The sequence below is a fragment of the Clytia hemisphaerica genome, unplaced genomic scaffold, assembly GCF_902728285.1.
Source record: "Clytia hemisphaerica strain Z4C2 unplaced genomic scaffold, Clytia hemisphaerica genome assembly, whole genome shotgun sequence".
NCBI classification, from domain to species: domain Eukaryota; kingdom Metazoa; phylum Cnidaria; class Hydrozoa; order Leptothecata; family Clytiidae; genus Clytia; species Clytia hemisphaerica.
In genome coordinates, this window is record NW_027103811.1 from 342263 (window position 1) to 358715 (window position 16453).

At 34.6% G+C, this 16453-nt stretch overlaps 1 protein-coding gene across 1 annotated transcript; it reads right to left on the reverse strand.

The window, feature by feature from the left end:
• Window positions 1-8255: 8255 nt before the first annotated feature.
• LOC136806603 (uncharacterized) lies at window positions 8256-11667 on the reverse strand. The gene is made up of 4 exons (XM_067063196.1): window positions 10702-11667; window positions 10045-10348; window positions 8968-9315; window positions 8256-8794 (listed from the first exon to the last, which is right to left on the reverse strand). Exons 1-4 carry the CDS (start codon window positions 11665-11667, stop codon window positions 8256-8258), a joined length of 2157 nt encoding a protein of 718 aa, XP_066919297.1.
• Window positions 11668-16453: the final 4786 nt, after the last annotated feature.

The window sequence follows — 16453 nt, forward strand, 5'->3', positions numbered from 1 at the left end:
AAAAATAAAACACATTCTAATAATTATATTCCAGTTATCAGATATTGAATTTTATGGAAACAGCATGATGATCTTCTTGTCGACTGAAATTTTGCCTACGAAAAGTCGAAACGTCATTTTGATATTATTATTGAAGCGCCAAACCTTTCAAAACAAACTTTGAAGTGTTTTGATCTAAGTTACAGTTAAGTGATTTAGCCACACTCAAAGCAAAATTACTTTACAATTGAAACGATTTAAAGTTATAATATTACAAAATTTAGGTCACTTTTGTCAAGTATTTTTCAAAAATAAAGTTAGATTTGTTTTGTAGATTTTAGCGCATCAATTAATTAAGGGTTTGTCCAATATATGCATGCGTAGTGTATGTGTACCATATGTGCCGTCGTTCCATGTTCCAATGTTCCAATGTATATGCATGTGTAGTGTATATGTAGTATGTGTACCATATGTACCGTCGTTCCATGTTCCAATGTTCCATTGTATATGCATGCGTAGTGTATGTAGTATGTGTACCATATGTGCCGTCGTTCCATGTTCCAATGTTCCAATATATGCATGCGTAGTGTATGTGTACCATATGTGCCGTCGTTCCATGTTCCAATGTTCCAATGTATATGCATGTGTAGTGTATATGTAGTATGTGTACCATATGTACCGTCGTTCCATGTTCCAATGTTCCAATATATGCATGCGTAGTGTATATGTAGTATGTGTACCATATGTGCCATCGTTCCATGTTCCAATGTTGCAATATATGCATGCGTAGTGTATATGTAGTATGTGTACCATATGTGCCGTCGTTCCATGTTCCAATGTTCCAATATATGCATGCGTAGTGTATGTAGTATATGTACCATATGTACCGTTGTTCCATGTTCCAATGTTCCAATGTGTATATGCATGCGTAGTGTATGTAGTATGTGTACCATATGTACCGTCGTTCCATGTTCCAATGTTCCAATATATGCATGCGTAGTGTATGTAGTATATGTACCATATGTACCGTTGTTCCATGTTCCAATGTTCCAATGTGTATATGCATGCGTAGTGTATGTAGTATGTGTACCATATGTACCGTCGTTCCATGTTCCAATGTTCCAATATATGCATGCGTAGTGTATATGTAGTATGTGTACCATATGTACCGTCGTTCCATGTTCCAATGTTCCAATATATGCATGCGTAGTGTATATGTAGTATGTGTACCATATGTGCCATCGTTCCATGTTCCAATGTTGCAATATATGCATGCGTAGTGTATATGTAGTATGTGTACCATATGTGCCGTCGTTCCATGTTCCAATGTTCCAATATATGCATGCGTAGTGTATGTAGTATATGTACCATATGTACCGTTGTTCCATGTGTTCCAATGTTCCAATGTGTATATGCATGCGTAGTGTATGTAGTATGTGTACCATATGTACCGTCGTTCCATGTTCCAATGTTCCAATATATGCATGTGTAGTGTATGTAGTATATGTACCATATGTACCGTTGTTCCATGTTCCAATGTTCCAATGTGTATATGCATGCGTAGTGTATGTAGTATGTGTACCATATGTACCGTCGTTCCATGTTCCAATGTTCCAATATATGCATGCGTAGTGTATATGTAGTATGTGTACCATATGTACCGTCGTTCCATGTTCCAATGTTCCAATATATGCATGCGTAGTGTATATGTAGTATGTGTACCATATGTGCCGTCGTTCCATGTTCCAATGTTCCAATATATGCATGCGTAGTGTATATGTAGTATGTGTACCATATGTGCCGTCGTTCCATGTTCCAATGTTCCAATATATGCATGCGTAGTGTATGTAGTATGTGTACCATATGTGCCGTTGTTCCATGTTCCAATGTTCCAATGTGTATATGCATGCTACCATATGTACCGTCGTTCCATGTTCCAATGTTCCAATATATGCATGCGTAGTGTATATGTAGTATGTGTACCATATGTACCGTTGTTCCATGTTCCAATGTTCCAATGTGTATATGCATGCGTAGTGTATGTAGTATGTGTACCATATGTACCGTTGTTCCATGTTCCAATGTTCCAATGTGTATATGCATGCGTAGTGTATGTAGTATATGTACCATATGTACCGTTGTTCCATGTTCCAATGTTCCAATATATGCATGCGTAGTGTATGTAGTATGTATACCATATGTACCGTTGTTCCATGTTCCAATGTTCCAATGTGTATATGCATGCGTAGTGTATGTAGTATGTGTACCATATGTACCGTCGTTCCATGTTCCAATGTTCCAATATATGCATGCGTAGTGTATATGTAGTATGTGTACCATATGTGCCGTCGTTCCATGTTCCAATGTTCCAATATATGCATGCGTAGTGTATATGTAGTATGTGTACCATATGTACCGTCATTCCATGTTCCAATGTTCCAATGTATATATGCATGCGAAGTATAGAAAGCTTAAAATTTTGCGATGTGAGAAATAGTTACTTTTTTCAGCTATTTTTCTTAATAGTTGCTTTAATTTGGTAAGAAAGCAAGCAGCTTTACATTTTGATTATTATTTTTTAATCAATGACAGGGAGTACATCGAGCGCAGTAGAAAGATTTTTCGTAAATTCTTTTTTTATGCAAATTGAATGAGAGCAAGGACACTTGTATAGCGTAGCTGGACTGAGTACAACGGCTATTTCTCTTTCTCTTTTTAACACATGTCTGTCGTAGCGAATCCGCGAACCCCGGTCAGCGGTTGAGAATATTTTTTTCAAATTAATTGAAATAATTAGTTGTTGCAAAGTTTATTAGTTTTCATAAAGGACTTTTTTGCAAGATTTTATATTTGACTTTATCCTGAATGGAGATTTTTAGAATAAAATATAAGTTTGATCAATTTATAAGCCAAAAACCTTGAAAAAAGGGTCCTTCGAAAAAGTTAAATTGTAAATTACGTAAGTTATTTCAAGGTGTAACAAATATTTTTAAACAACTCTTAGAAGGTTGAAGTTGAAAATGACGAACAAAAATGAGTAGTAAAAAATAGCCTAAACTCGCCTAAACTTTCACCAAAGTACCCAAATCTTATAATGGCTATAGCAAGATGTCGAACAAGGAACGGAATACATCATACTACAGCTGCTAAAAGAAAAATCTAAACATCATTCATGAGAAAGAAAATTTTCTCTTTTTTAATGATTTGATTGTATAAAGGCGTGATAAAACTCATTATAAAGTAATTGTTCGATTGTTGTTTTCTTGTTATTGCAATCATGTCAAAGGAATTTCATAAAATATCTTTCCGTGCAAAATCCATCTTTCTGACGATGGTTTTTCATTGTGAAGTACTTTTATTAAAAAGTATTTCTGATTGGTTGAAAAAACATGAGGAACGACCTCTTATTGGTCAAAGAAAGACAATATCTATTATTACGACGACACACATGGTTCAAAGAAAATAAATTTGTGCTCAGTCCAGCTACGCTATTCAAGTGTCCTTGATGAGAGAACTGAAATTTTTAGCTTAGTAAATGATACAATGTCACTTATTATTGTACAAAAATGTTCGTATTATCGGCGTGTAACGCAACTTTTGGTACAATAACATTTAGATCCATTCCTAGCACCGGAAATCTCCATTCTTATCTGGGCATAGACTTTATTCTTTAGTAACTACTAGCCGGTTCCTGTCGTCGCAAACGCCGGTTTAGCTTATGCATTAAAAGTCATAAAGATGGTAGTGTTGAATTAGTTTTCATCAACGGCGGGTTGCATCGTTAGATTTCTCGTAAATACCTTTTGTTTTTCAAATGGGATGAGAGATAGGAGAAATCTTCACCATAAAAATGAGCTTAGTAAATAAGAAACAATCAATTCTAGAGTTTTTTCAGGAAGTTTCAAGGTGATTTATTGACACTTAACCGGCGTTAGCTTTAACTAACCTTTTGTTTTCTAACGGCTTTAAATGCGCAAGCAAAATCTCGGTGTTTGAAACGACCTCAATTGAATACTAGTCAAACTTCTGTCTCTAATCAAGAATTTATTATAGACACTGGATAACCAACGAGCTATATTTTCATTGATTTCTCATGTTCTAGCCTAGTCCGCAGTAATGACATTATTGTTTACTCTCCTTCCTTCATTAAACGATTTTTCGTAACATTTTAATCGTCTTTTTTTAACTTAACACAGTCATTTCAATTCCCAAATGAAAATTTTCAAAATTTAACCTTAATAAAACCACCGATCCACCACGAGCCTCCAAAATATTTTCATACCACGGTGAAGCCAAGACACTCAAGTCTCATATATGTCGATTTTAGCTCTTCTCGGAAAGATGTTGTAATGCTCTAATCTCTGTTCCTGAAAATGGGAACTTAGCCGAATACATTTTAAAAGATCAAATTGAGAGCGGGAATTATATCATCAGTGTATAAGAATGGAAAAAAAAAAAATATAAAAGATATCGCTCTTTTTACGGAGTTGAGGTCGATATAACGCGCCTAATAATAAATACCCAACTACAACCAGGTCAGCGTGTTTCAAACACACTGTTGGCGACCGCTTCAAAAAAAGGATAGAACTTTCTAGTGTAGTATGTGTCACAGAAAAATTTCTTCACTTTATGCACTTTTTCCAACCTCATGACAGTTTTGCTTTAGATATGATTGCAAAATCGATTCTCACGCCATCAAAATCAACCTAACGTCAGCTGGAGAAACAATTTTTAGTCATTTCCGGTCTGCTGGCAAGGTGCTGAGCATTCATTACATTGAAGCGAAAAAACTTGATCGACGCTAGCAAGGTCTGTAGATAGGCAATTATACGCTTTCTCCAGTAAAAAATAAAATGAAGCAATAATTTGACTTTTCGTGCTGATCGATAGGATCCAATTAAGTAGAAGCCGAAGGCTAGAACCGTTTGGTAGGATTTGAAGCCAACAAATCTTGCAAATCGGCCCGCCTGGTTTTTACACAAATGCCAGATTTGAAAATAAATTTACTGCCAAAATTCCTACCAAGGAAGTCACTGACAACAATTCGAATTAAATGTTAAATTCCTTGGAACCCTTGAAACACCCTTGAAAAGTCAATATTATTTTGGGGACCCTTGAAATGCCAAATTTTGTGGCCATTTTCAACCATTTTAACTTTCAGATATACAGAATTTTTCCCATTGCGTAGGATACAAACATCGCAGTGACTTAAAAAAAAACATACTATTGGAACCCCTTAGACTCAAGGGGACATTCCACGCTCATCCTTAGGGGTTTATCTTTTAACCCGTGTTGGAATTATATGAGATTGGCAGGTCTGGGTGATAGAATGGGTAGCTGTAAAGTTAACCATTATCAGCCAATTTAAGGAAAGAAGTGCTTGCTGCCATGGAAGTATTTTCCCAGGAATGACAAAAGAGCAAAAAATCCCTTTTTGTATTTTTAACAATAAAAAAATTAAAAAGGGGGCGACTCAAAGTTGGGGGGTTACTTTAGAATTCTAAATTTTTTGGGGGTACCTGAACCCTGGAGTACCCTATGAGACCCCCTGGGAAACCTTTGACCGGAGTCCAAATCAAAAAGTTTGATTTGAACATACTCGATTTGAACGAATGGATTTAAAAAGAATGTTCTATGATTCTAATTTAATTGAAATTTAACGAGGTCAATGCTTTACTGTAAGCTGTAGGTGGATTTTTTTACCAGGGCTTGAAATTAGGCCATTTTTGGGGCGGATATGACTGGGTTACTGACACAGGGGTGTTCGTAGCGCCATATGTAGCAATCATTAGGCGAAACTTTCGACTTTGGGTCGTCTTGTTTATGTTTGTTAAAGGTCAAGTCTGAAAATTAAGAATACATTAAGAATATTTCATCCTCAATTTCGACAATTTCTTAAGAATACTTTACCCTCAGCCAAAGTTCTTATAAAAAAAAGCACTCGTGGGAATGTCAAAAGTGATAGAATCTGAATAAAAAGACATTAAATTTCTAATATGTATATTGATAGATAATAGCTTTCTTGTGATAAATTAAAAAACCTTGCTATAATAAGCACAACACCCCCAAAATCTTAGGAGTCGTTGCTCGTATCTATCTATAAAATTGGGTTACATATTTTACGATTGAGCTACAACCTTTTCCCGTTTAGACCTGAATATTTTACATACACTTTCAAAGAAAATCGATGTAAGCCTTAATATACCCAAAACGTTGGGACAAAAATGCATCTTTATTATTCAGCGTTCCATTGGTCAAAGTCGCATTATAAAAAGGACTATTCGCTAAAGTAATTCAAAATCTTTCTGTTCTTTTAAAAAGTTCTTATTTGATTTTTTTTCTTCCAATGATGGTATATCAAAGGAAAGCCACCTTCAATAGATTTTCAAAAAATTTGAACTACCGTTTAGGTACCGTTTTTTTTTCTCCACCCATATTTATTAAAATGTATTCAAATATAATTTGCAATGGGAACAAGAATGTCTGTAAATTTTGATAGTCAAATATAATACTTTAGGCGTACAAACTTTCGCGAGGACGAAAAATCGCGAAATTCACGGTATTTACTTTCGCGAATTTAACGGAAAAATATTTTTCGTGAGCATAAACTTTCGTGAATAAAGACGTAAAATTGAGAATTTTCACATGAAAAAATGGCCTAGAGGGACAAATACTTGTTGGGTTGGCTTGAAACATTTGTTCTTTGACTTTTTTCAGCAGGCTAAAAAGTGCCATAAAAGTTACATTTTATTCCAAGTTTGAAGTTTTACAGATTTTCTATTTTGTCAAGAATCTTTCGCGAGCATAAACTTTCGCGAATGGCCCGTTCCTAGAATTTTTTAAGACATTTACTTTCGCGAAAAGGGCCAAAATTCGCGAAAATCGCAAAGTTTCTGCTCGCGAAAGTTTGTACGCCTAAAGTAGTCGAAATCTTTCTGCTTGTTTTAGTGAATCAAAAGCGCTACTCTTCTGTGCTTAATTGTAGGGGGGGGGGGGGTCACTTTGCAAATTGGAAAAAAATTACCCCATAGCTTTTTATAATGACCCACCCCCCATTTTATGAAACTTTCCTTCATTTTCCTAAGGTTTTTTGGGAAAATCACTTAATAATGACCCCCATTCTGTGATTTTTCTTCCGGAGTACCCCCCCTGCTTATTCCACCCACCTACAATTGAAAACAGAAGAGTAAATTTGAATGTATCTTTGGTCGAAAATTTCACGATTTTTAGTGGTTAAGAAGGTGGTCAAATTTCAAGGCAGTTTTTTGTTAAAGTTTCAAGGAACACGAGGCTGAAATTTGGCCAAAACCTAAGACTTGTCGATTTCTTGAAATAACCACATAGCCATTTCTGTCTCAGCTGCAAATTATTTTGAGATACACTTTAATACACGGGTTTCGAATTAGCACTGTTATGATTCTGTGTAATTTGCACGAAAAAAAAAGTAAATAAACTTCTGATTAGATATGATAAAAAATTATAAATATCTTACAATACAGCACTGGGTTGGGTAGATCAAATTATCATATTAAAGCTACTGGATAATGTCACTGTTGTTACTTACACAATTGAAAAGTCCTGAAGCGGCATTTCTTACAATTTCCGTCAGATAAAAATCAGCTTTATCTCCGTTCTCTAAATGTTTTGCATTGAAGACTCGAAACATATTTTCTTTTGATTCTCCAACATAAGTCTATACTTCCTGTGTTTAACCCATTTCTCCACCATCTCCATTTTCAGATCTTTCATTTCCAAATCATCCATTTCCTTTCTAGCAGAAACGTTCTTTGAAAGACTTGCGTACTCGTCAAAAAGAAGTTTACAAATGTATTTTTCATCTATATCAACCAGGTTCGTACCCATCTCACGAATTAACACAAAAAGAATGGTTTTTCTAATAGAATCGATTGGAATTCAAGGATTGAATCAGGAATCGAACTTTCTGAATGAATAGCAGCACTGTATGATGTATGATGTAAGAGGTGTTTTTTGGTTGTTGAGACTATTTGGAATCCTTTTTCTTCGCTTGCTGATGGTAGATTTCGGTCGATCATTTTGGCACCCTTTGCAAAAGCAAGATGTACCGCATTTAGTTCCTCTCTTTACACAGGAGCATTTCTTCAGCTTACTAGTATCAATTTCCAAGCAATGACTAGAACCTTCCTGTTTACTGTTTCTGCCACACCTACAACTTGTAGGCTCATTTGAGTTGCTTACCAAACAAGTAAATTCTTTTTCCTTCGGACCACACCATACATAGCACACATGTGGTATTGCTACACCTTGCCTCGGGGTAATGGGTAAGAACGGCATTCCAAAAAACATGCTGGTATCAACACGATCATGATGCCTAAAGAATTGGCCAATGCTTCTGGAAAATTGCATTCTTCGGTTTCTGAATCTATCTCATAATCATCACAATTAAAATTTACTTCTTCTGATATCGCTGTCAAAAGTTTGGATACAATATCATTGATTCCGGTTTCTTTTGTTATCCCGATACTCCGGAGAAACGATAAATAGCTTTCTGGCATTTCAAAGTAATGAAGAAGATCCAGGAGTTGATATCCAATCGCCTCGACGAAAGTTCCGGATTTCTTAGACTCCGAAAGATTAAGCGATTTTAAAATTGACCCAAGTGGGAAGGAGTCATCGATTGAATGCTTCTTCAAAAAATCTCTCGGATGCCAAATATCTGCAGGGATTGAAGCATACCCTTTTGTTCCGAACATTCGATATAGTAAGTCGGAATCCATTTTGGACTTGATTTGTTTGAATTGATTTGCAATGTTGATGATGCGTCTAGTTCTTGCAGCTAGAATAGAGTTAAGCACAAACATTTGTTATGAATCCGAGAAAAAACTAATCCTCATCTCATCGTAAGCTCCTTTACCAAGCCATGGGCGCAAGACAGAAATCTCTGCAACAAGGGGGTCCAAATTTATAATGTAGAAAGGAAAAGGGTATAGTATTGTGTTTCACACTTACGTAAGGCTTGAGTTAGATTGTAGGCATCGTGGTCTGCATGTTCAGATATGGCTAGATTATCATCCATTAAGGATTCAATTTCGAAGGGTTTGTCAAAGTCCACATTGTTATTTAAAGGCATATCGGATATTCCTATCGGCTGATGATCTTTACCGGCGAATTTCCAAATTGGCTGAACGTGTTTTATTTTGACGGCTTTTCCATTTCTGTCGACGGTTTTTTTCTTCTCGTTATGGTAGTAGAAAATAGAGTTGAACAATGCATTTGCAGTATCAATACCGAGTCTATTCCTTGGCAAAATTATTCTCATTTGTCTGTGTAAGTTCTCGTTTTTGTTTGTTCCATGACCTGAAATATAAAATATATTTGAAATATTATTGTATTAAAAAAGCCAGATTGACATTGTTTTTTTAGTTCTGAATCGCTGCTTCAAAGACGCTGAGTTTACATAAAGATTGCAGTTATTCAACCAATGACCAAAACAAAAGATAGCGCGCGACGTAACTTAATACACCCCTGTCTCTAGGCTACACACATCCCCTCTGATAAGTTTTGATATATCAAAACTAATTTGGGGATGCATGCAGCCTACCCCGTCTCAGTCCCACAGTGGAACTTTTTCTTAAAGGTGAGAATGAATATTTATCAATCCAATAATCCTCTCTTAGACACCTCTAAAACTAGACTTAGATTGAATGAGTTATGCACCAATGATATCTTAATGAGTCTCTGCAAAATAATTGAAGCGTTGCAAGCTCATGGTTCTTCAGTACTCATTTAATCCTTAAGCCAACTTTAAGAACGAAGCGTATGCTACCTTAAGCCTACTGTAAGAACAAAACTTATGCTACCTTTTGTTTTTTTTGTAAATAAATATCAACATCTAGTATTTTAAATTCAATCTACGAGGGTTTGAAATTGATAGCTTGAATAGAGCGCTCTACGTCGAAATTACCTACTGATTCGTAGAAACTAGAATGAGATTGCTCCAATATAACTGGAAATAAACCCATATATAGAAGACATTTAAGCAAATATAGTCAATCTAAAAGCATGTATTAAAAAAGAAAAACTTACCAACAGGAATTCCTGATAAACAGCCCAGCAACACATGTACTTTTAAATTTTCCCACTTCATAAAAAAGCTTTCCTGCAAGATCTTCCATCCTTTATAGCTAACGGTGTTCCAATTTTTGATGAATCTTTCCATGTTTTCAATTATTTGGGTTGGGTTTGGTGTGGGCATAGTCCTTTCTTCACCAGTATCATTCTTATCTCTGAAAACAAGTGTCAATTGGTTGCAAAGGTCCTTGCAAAATGGATGTCGTTTGCTAATGGTTTTTGTTAATCTTTGGACAGCATGGAATAGATCAAGTTTCACCTAAAAAGATAATGAATGAATTTGATTTAAATGAGCTTTTTAAAATTTTTTCGGTTACCAGAAAAAGCTCAATTAAAAAACTAAATATGCTTGAAAACTTTGGACAATTTACAAACACTTTATACTGTTGCTTCTTTAGCCCTTGCAGGACACATGAAATTTTATGGGCCCTAGTGAGAATCATGCTATAACCCTTCAGCTTATAAAGCTTATCGAGGGTGGTAAGATTTCTTACCATCCGTAGCTAATAGGTTCTGACAAAAACTTTCCTCAGTAAGATGTTTACTTGTCAAGATTGAAGTCAATAGAAAAATGGTAAGGTAAATACTGTAAGTAATGAACAAAGTACTAACTATTGCTGAAGGAAAATATTCAGCCAGTTTGGATTTCCACATACAGCAGTTATCTAAGTATATGTACTTAATGTTTTGACATCGAGCTGCCAAGTTACCAAATATATCTGACACTTGCTCAAAAGCAGTCCCTTTGCACAGCTTATATCCAAGAACTTGTCCGTTTTCATTGAGAAAGAGAAATATAGAGTCGACCAATTTGATCCAACGTTTGTTTTCATCGAGAAACCCAATATTGGTTGCAACTTTAAACGTATGGTCACAGCTTAAAAATTCACAATCGATTTCATTCATTTTTCTATCATAGATGTCTTTGTATGTGTTGTACTGATGCAGAAAACATCCACGTAAAAATTGTTCAGATGGCGGCGACTTTATCACTTCCTCTGCTGCCTTGTCACTACAATCTGATATAAGGACACTTTTGCGATAATATTTATCAAATACACCTTCTGTGTATATTTTTTGTGTTGCAGAAAATGAATTTCCATGGTCAACCAGACGATTAACCAGATCAAACGCCTCTACTGTAAGACCACTATCATGGCTCAAATAAAACGGTACTTCAGTCACTGGATTTAACTGGCGAAGAATGCCAGCATGGTAAGATGTGACAGAATGGCTATTATTACACCTGTATCGCCTGCCTACTAATCCCATGTACCAATTTATATCCCATATTGTTCTTGGCATCATAGAATTGGAGCTACAATTTTCCCAGCCTTCAAGTGGATTATCTGGACGGCGTAATGGTACATTCTGATTTCCATCTTGGTGACAGAGAGGGCAAAGCAAAGTTCTACATGGCTGCTCAATTGGATCCCAAAAAAGCAACACAGGTAAAACAACTTCATTGATTGTTCTTTCATCAACAAGATCCAAACAGTTATATTTAGCAAGATGATGACATTTACCAGCATTTATAACTTGATTGACAATTTCCATACATTTTTCATTCAATTTCATTTTTTTATTTCTTTATCTAAAGAGATTAAAAATCATTATTAGCTAAAATACCTATGTAATTTGTTCACTCAGATACAGGAAAAAAAGAAATGTACAAAAGAGATTTCATACTTTTTGACATGTTGAATTTATCGCAAATGGTAGTAGAAAGCACCTTAACTTAAAAAAAATTTTTTTGAATCAATTGTAAATCATTTTGCTATTTTTTGCAAGGCTTGTAGAAAAGAATTTTATACTAAATTGGAAAGTTAGTATAGGAAAAAATTGAACAAAAAGAAAAAATTTTCCCGTAAAATATAAAACCAAAGATTTGATAAGAGTAAGATTTCTTGGTACCTTTTAAAGGTCGGTTTTCACTGCAGTAAAAGAGTAAGCTGGTATAATAACCAAAATAGAACTAAATCTTGAACCACAGTGAGAAAACCAGCCTCCAGAAATATTTACAGGTTAAAAGGTTTAAAAAATAAACAAAAGGATAAATTTACTAAAAAAGAATGGGCTGTTACATTACATATTTATCCGGAGGTGGGGATGGAAGAAATTTTTCAAGAAAAAACCTGAAAGTGATTGTGGACAAACCAACATAAGTCTTAGATGCCCAGAAATGCAGAAATTTTTGTCTACTCCTGCTATAAAATGAAATGGCCTAATTCATTTTCCTAGAATATAAACAATAGAATTCCTATTTTTCTTGTGGTATGAAAAAAATATGTTTGAAATGTTAGTCTTATTTACAGGTTAAAAATTTAAACAAAAGAAATGTTTCGTTTTTCTCATGGATTAAAATATATTTGATGTTAGTCTTATTTACAGGTTAAAAATTTAAATAAAAGAAATGTTTCATTTTCATGTGGTATGAAAAAAATATGTTTAAAATGTTAGTCTTATTTACAGGTTAAAAATTTAAACAAAAGAAATGTTTCGTTTTTCTCGTGGATTAAAAATATATTTGATGTTAGTCTTATTTACAGGTTAAAAAATACAACAAAATAAATCCTAAAAGTCTTCTTTTCCTTTTGAAACAATGGTTTTTCTTGTTTGCAATCCAAACTTTCTCTGTACATCCATCATCTGCGATTGCCATTTTGTGGTTTGAATTTGGCGGACAAGGTATCAGTTAGACTCTCTAACTCTAAAAATAAAATAAGACAAGAGCACTTAACTAACCTGTAATAAAAGAAGACTGGTGCTTAAAGAAAAAAAATAAACCATCTGTTCTGCAATGATCATTAGAATCAGTTAATGCAATATGTCAAAAATCATGCTTAAATAAAATACATAATACCTCTCCCCAAATACCTATGGGGGTAGGGAATGGTGAAGATTTTGAAATATAAAAACATATTTAGGAGTTGGGTTTATGAGAAATTTTAGGTGGGGACGACATTTTAACAGATCGGGTTGTCAAGAAAGTCAAAAGGTATAATCCAGATTAAAGGTTCATTTTTTCTACCATCTCTCTTCAGTTTGTCATGAAAACTTTGAACCAAGAGCTTTAAGATATAAAAAGATTTAGGTAGGGGTTGTCAAATAAGGTAAGTGTTGGGCTGATAATAGATTTCATTTGGGGGACCACTTTTGAAGGGGTGTTGCCCACTATGATAAACTGCACATGTTAAAATCTTACCACTTGCAAATTTTCTCTTTCTAACAATCCTTTTCCCGTTAGGGTCGTTTTGTGTAGAAGCCTTACTGATTCTTTCCACAATCTCATCTTTTCTTATCTCTATCTCATCTTCGATATCAGATTTATCTGTCACATCTTGAAAATCTAAAAATGCATTATGCAGAAAAATAGGTCATTGTAATTTTATGATAATAATTGTACATTTTTGGAAATAGGTTCATGAAAGAGAGGCTCTAAAATAAACAAACAAAATACTCTTAATGATAAAAATAATACTTACCAACATCTTCATCATCAAAACCACCACATCTGGCACGAGATCCACTACAACAACCTGCTCCATCAGAATTGTCAAAATCGTCTGCTGATATTACTGAGAAAAAAAAATAGTACATACATACAGACTGACATTCTCAGAATCTAGCTCAACTGAAGGTGAGAATAATTCTTATTTTTCGTCTTTCTTATTTTTAAAATAAAGAAAAATCTGAATGAGGGAAAAGTAGCTACATCTGCCTCTACATTGTAATTGACTTAAGGGTTTGTTAAGGCATCATAAAGCCATTACTTAAACAAAGTTCACCAGTTTTACAAAGTTTTACTTTTACTTTTCAAGTCAAAAAAACTTAAAATTGCAAGGTACTTGATAACTGTTACCTCTTTGCCCACTGAAAAAGTATGTAAATAGGATCGTCTCACTAGGGGGTTATTTATAGCAGGTTTGATTATTTAGGGGGGGTTCCAGACCCTAGGAAACTATGCACTTTAAAGTGGAAGTACAGAAATTGCAATTCTTGCCCAATCTTTAATCATATATCTAAACAAATACATCACACAACAAATATTAATGTGATTGGGTTCACCTATTCTCCAGCAAGAATTATTTTTAAAAATCTTGGTAAATAAAAATTTATTTGGCGGGAGTTGGCGGGAGTTAACTTTTGCAAATGACAAATTTGACAACATTTCAAGAGATTAACTTTCGCAAATGGCAACCTTTGGCATTTTTAGCTTAGCTTAATATTTGAGAATTGGGCAAGAAATAACAAACTCAATAAAGTTTCTTCCTTTAAAGTAGGATGGATCAGAGAAGTATTTTGACAGACATGAAAATTTTCAAATACCTTTAGTATATTGTTGTTTGTTTGTGTTTGTTTGCGTTTCAACTTTTGAATTAATGTCCACTTTCGGGTCAGCAATAATTGATTTTTTTGTTGTTGCTTGTGTTTCTGACTTGGACTGGTTTTTTTTATTTCGAGCATATTTTTCTTTACTGATTGCTTTCTCTCTGGATTTTCCATTTTTGCGGGCTTGAGCTTTTGCCTCTAACAGCTCTTTGACTATGAAGAATTTTAGAGAAGAGGTAGAAGTCATTCAAAATTATTGATGCAAATTATAATAATTAAGCTGACAAGAGTAAGAGTTTAAAATATGGGACAGACTGCAGGCTACATCATTTGAAAATTTCAGACGTGTGGTCAATCACACTCTTAAAACCTTAATTTTAGTAATTTAGGCTGTGATAAGGAGTGCTATGCACAACTTTCAGTTGTGAAACTTACTTTACGGGGTGTGATTGATCACACTCCTCAGTCCAAAACTGGTGTCTTACCTTAGAGCAGAGTAAATTGATAAATGAAATTCCTAGTAAATTCAAAGATTCTAAATCAAGAACATACAAATATCTCAAGATGATAGATAACTAACATTACCTCCAATTAAGTCCTCCTTTGCTTCATCTGGGAATGATTGAATAGGAACAGGATGTGTTCTTTGTTTTTTGTCAGGAAAGTGAAGTGGGTTAGTTTCATTATTCAAATGGCGTCCTTTTAAGTTTGAATCCATGTATTCCCTTGTAAATGGAGAATCTGCTATGTTTACTCGAATACATATGCAATCGTTTGTGAATTTAATCAGGTATTCAATCTAAATAAAGATAGATGACTGTGAATTTGCCCTTCAGAGTTCTAGAACTTTTACCTTTCTCTGGCTTAATCCTGAAAAATGAAACTTAATCCCAAAAGCTAAATTTCCCCAATCTAAAACAGACCCAGCTGACAATTAAAGGACCAATTTACCTCGTCAGCTTTATTCTTAACCAATTGATCAACATATGAGTGAATTTTGTTAAAAAACTCGTCATCAACTTCATAATCATTTTCTGCATTGCTTTGTTGTCCACATTGACTCTTTTTCGATCCTTTTGTTTGGAAAACCTAATGAAAGTCAAACAAAGTATTCTTTTATTAAGGTCAAACCTAAAAGTTAGGCTTCAGGGAAATAGTAAATTGTTTAAAACAATTGAAGAATTGATTAAAAAAATTGAAGTTTTGGTTTTCCCAGCCAAAGTTCACCATTCTTAATAGGGCTAAAATACAAGTAGATGTACTGTCCAGCAGACTCACAACCTGTAGGAAATCACCTTGTTCAAAATGTCTCTTTGTTGTGAAAAATAATCTACGATGTCTTTTCCGATTTGTAATGTTGAAGAGTTGATTTGAAGGGGGATATCATCCTTTGATAGCACCATGTTTTCTTCTTGTTCTTCAACTAGAAACTTATTCAATGTTGAAATAAGAATGTGAAGGGAGAGAGTAATCCTAAAAAGGTAAGAGAATATAAAAATAAAAATTACTCTAGCATGGCGTCCTCCAGCTTTTTGGTCTCCCCCTAAAATGAGCTAAAATCCCCCATCTGGCCTTTTCCCCCCACCTGTCTTTAAAATTCGTGCTCACCCCAATTGGGAAACCCCCTAGCCGTATTGTATAAGGGTTGCGAAGTGATGATCCAGACTCGGCTCAATTCGCAAGCTACTATAGCAAAAAAAAGACTCTCAAAATCCCTAGAAAGACAGGCTCATAAGCCTGAATGCCCAAACACACCAGGAAGGTCTGTATTTATCCTATTACTCCCCCCACTAGGTAGAGGACTGAATATAATACAAACATTGACTAAGCTAAACGATTTGTAATGATTTTTGTATATTATCGATTAAGCCATGATAGACTTCAGTTTCCACACATGTATGAGTGAGGTCTCAAAGTAGTTTTCAGCTAATTCAAATTATCAGACAATTTCCAACTTTTGTTTTAGAGGAAAGGTAAGGTTGATGCCATAAATCCAAGATTCTGAGTAAAGTTTATGATGGGGGTAAAAATT

What these genes read in the sequence shown, in the direction of transcription:
- LOC136806603 (XM_067063196.1), bottom strand. Translation starts at nt 11,667, where the DNA reads ATGAAATTGAATGAAAAATGTATGGAAATTGTCAATCAAGTTATAAAT. An exon ending in TTTATCAGGAATTCCTGTTG is followed by an intron (nt 9,316 to 10,044) that starts GTAAGTTTTTCT and finishes TTTATATTTCAG; the next exon opens with GTCATGGAACAAACAAAAAC. An exon ending in CAATCTAACTCAAGCCTTAC is followed by an intron (nt 8,795 to 8,967) that starts GTAAGTGTGAAA and finishes ACTCTATTCTAG; the next exon opens with CTGCAAGAACTAGACGCATC.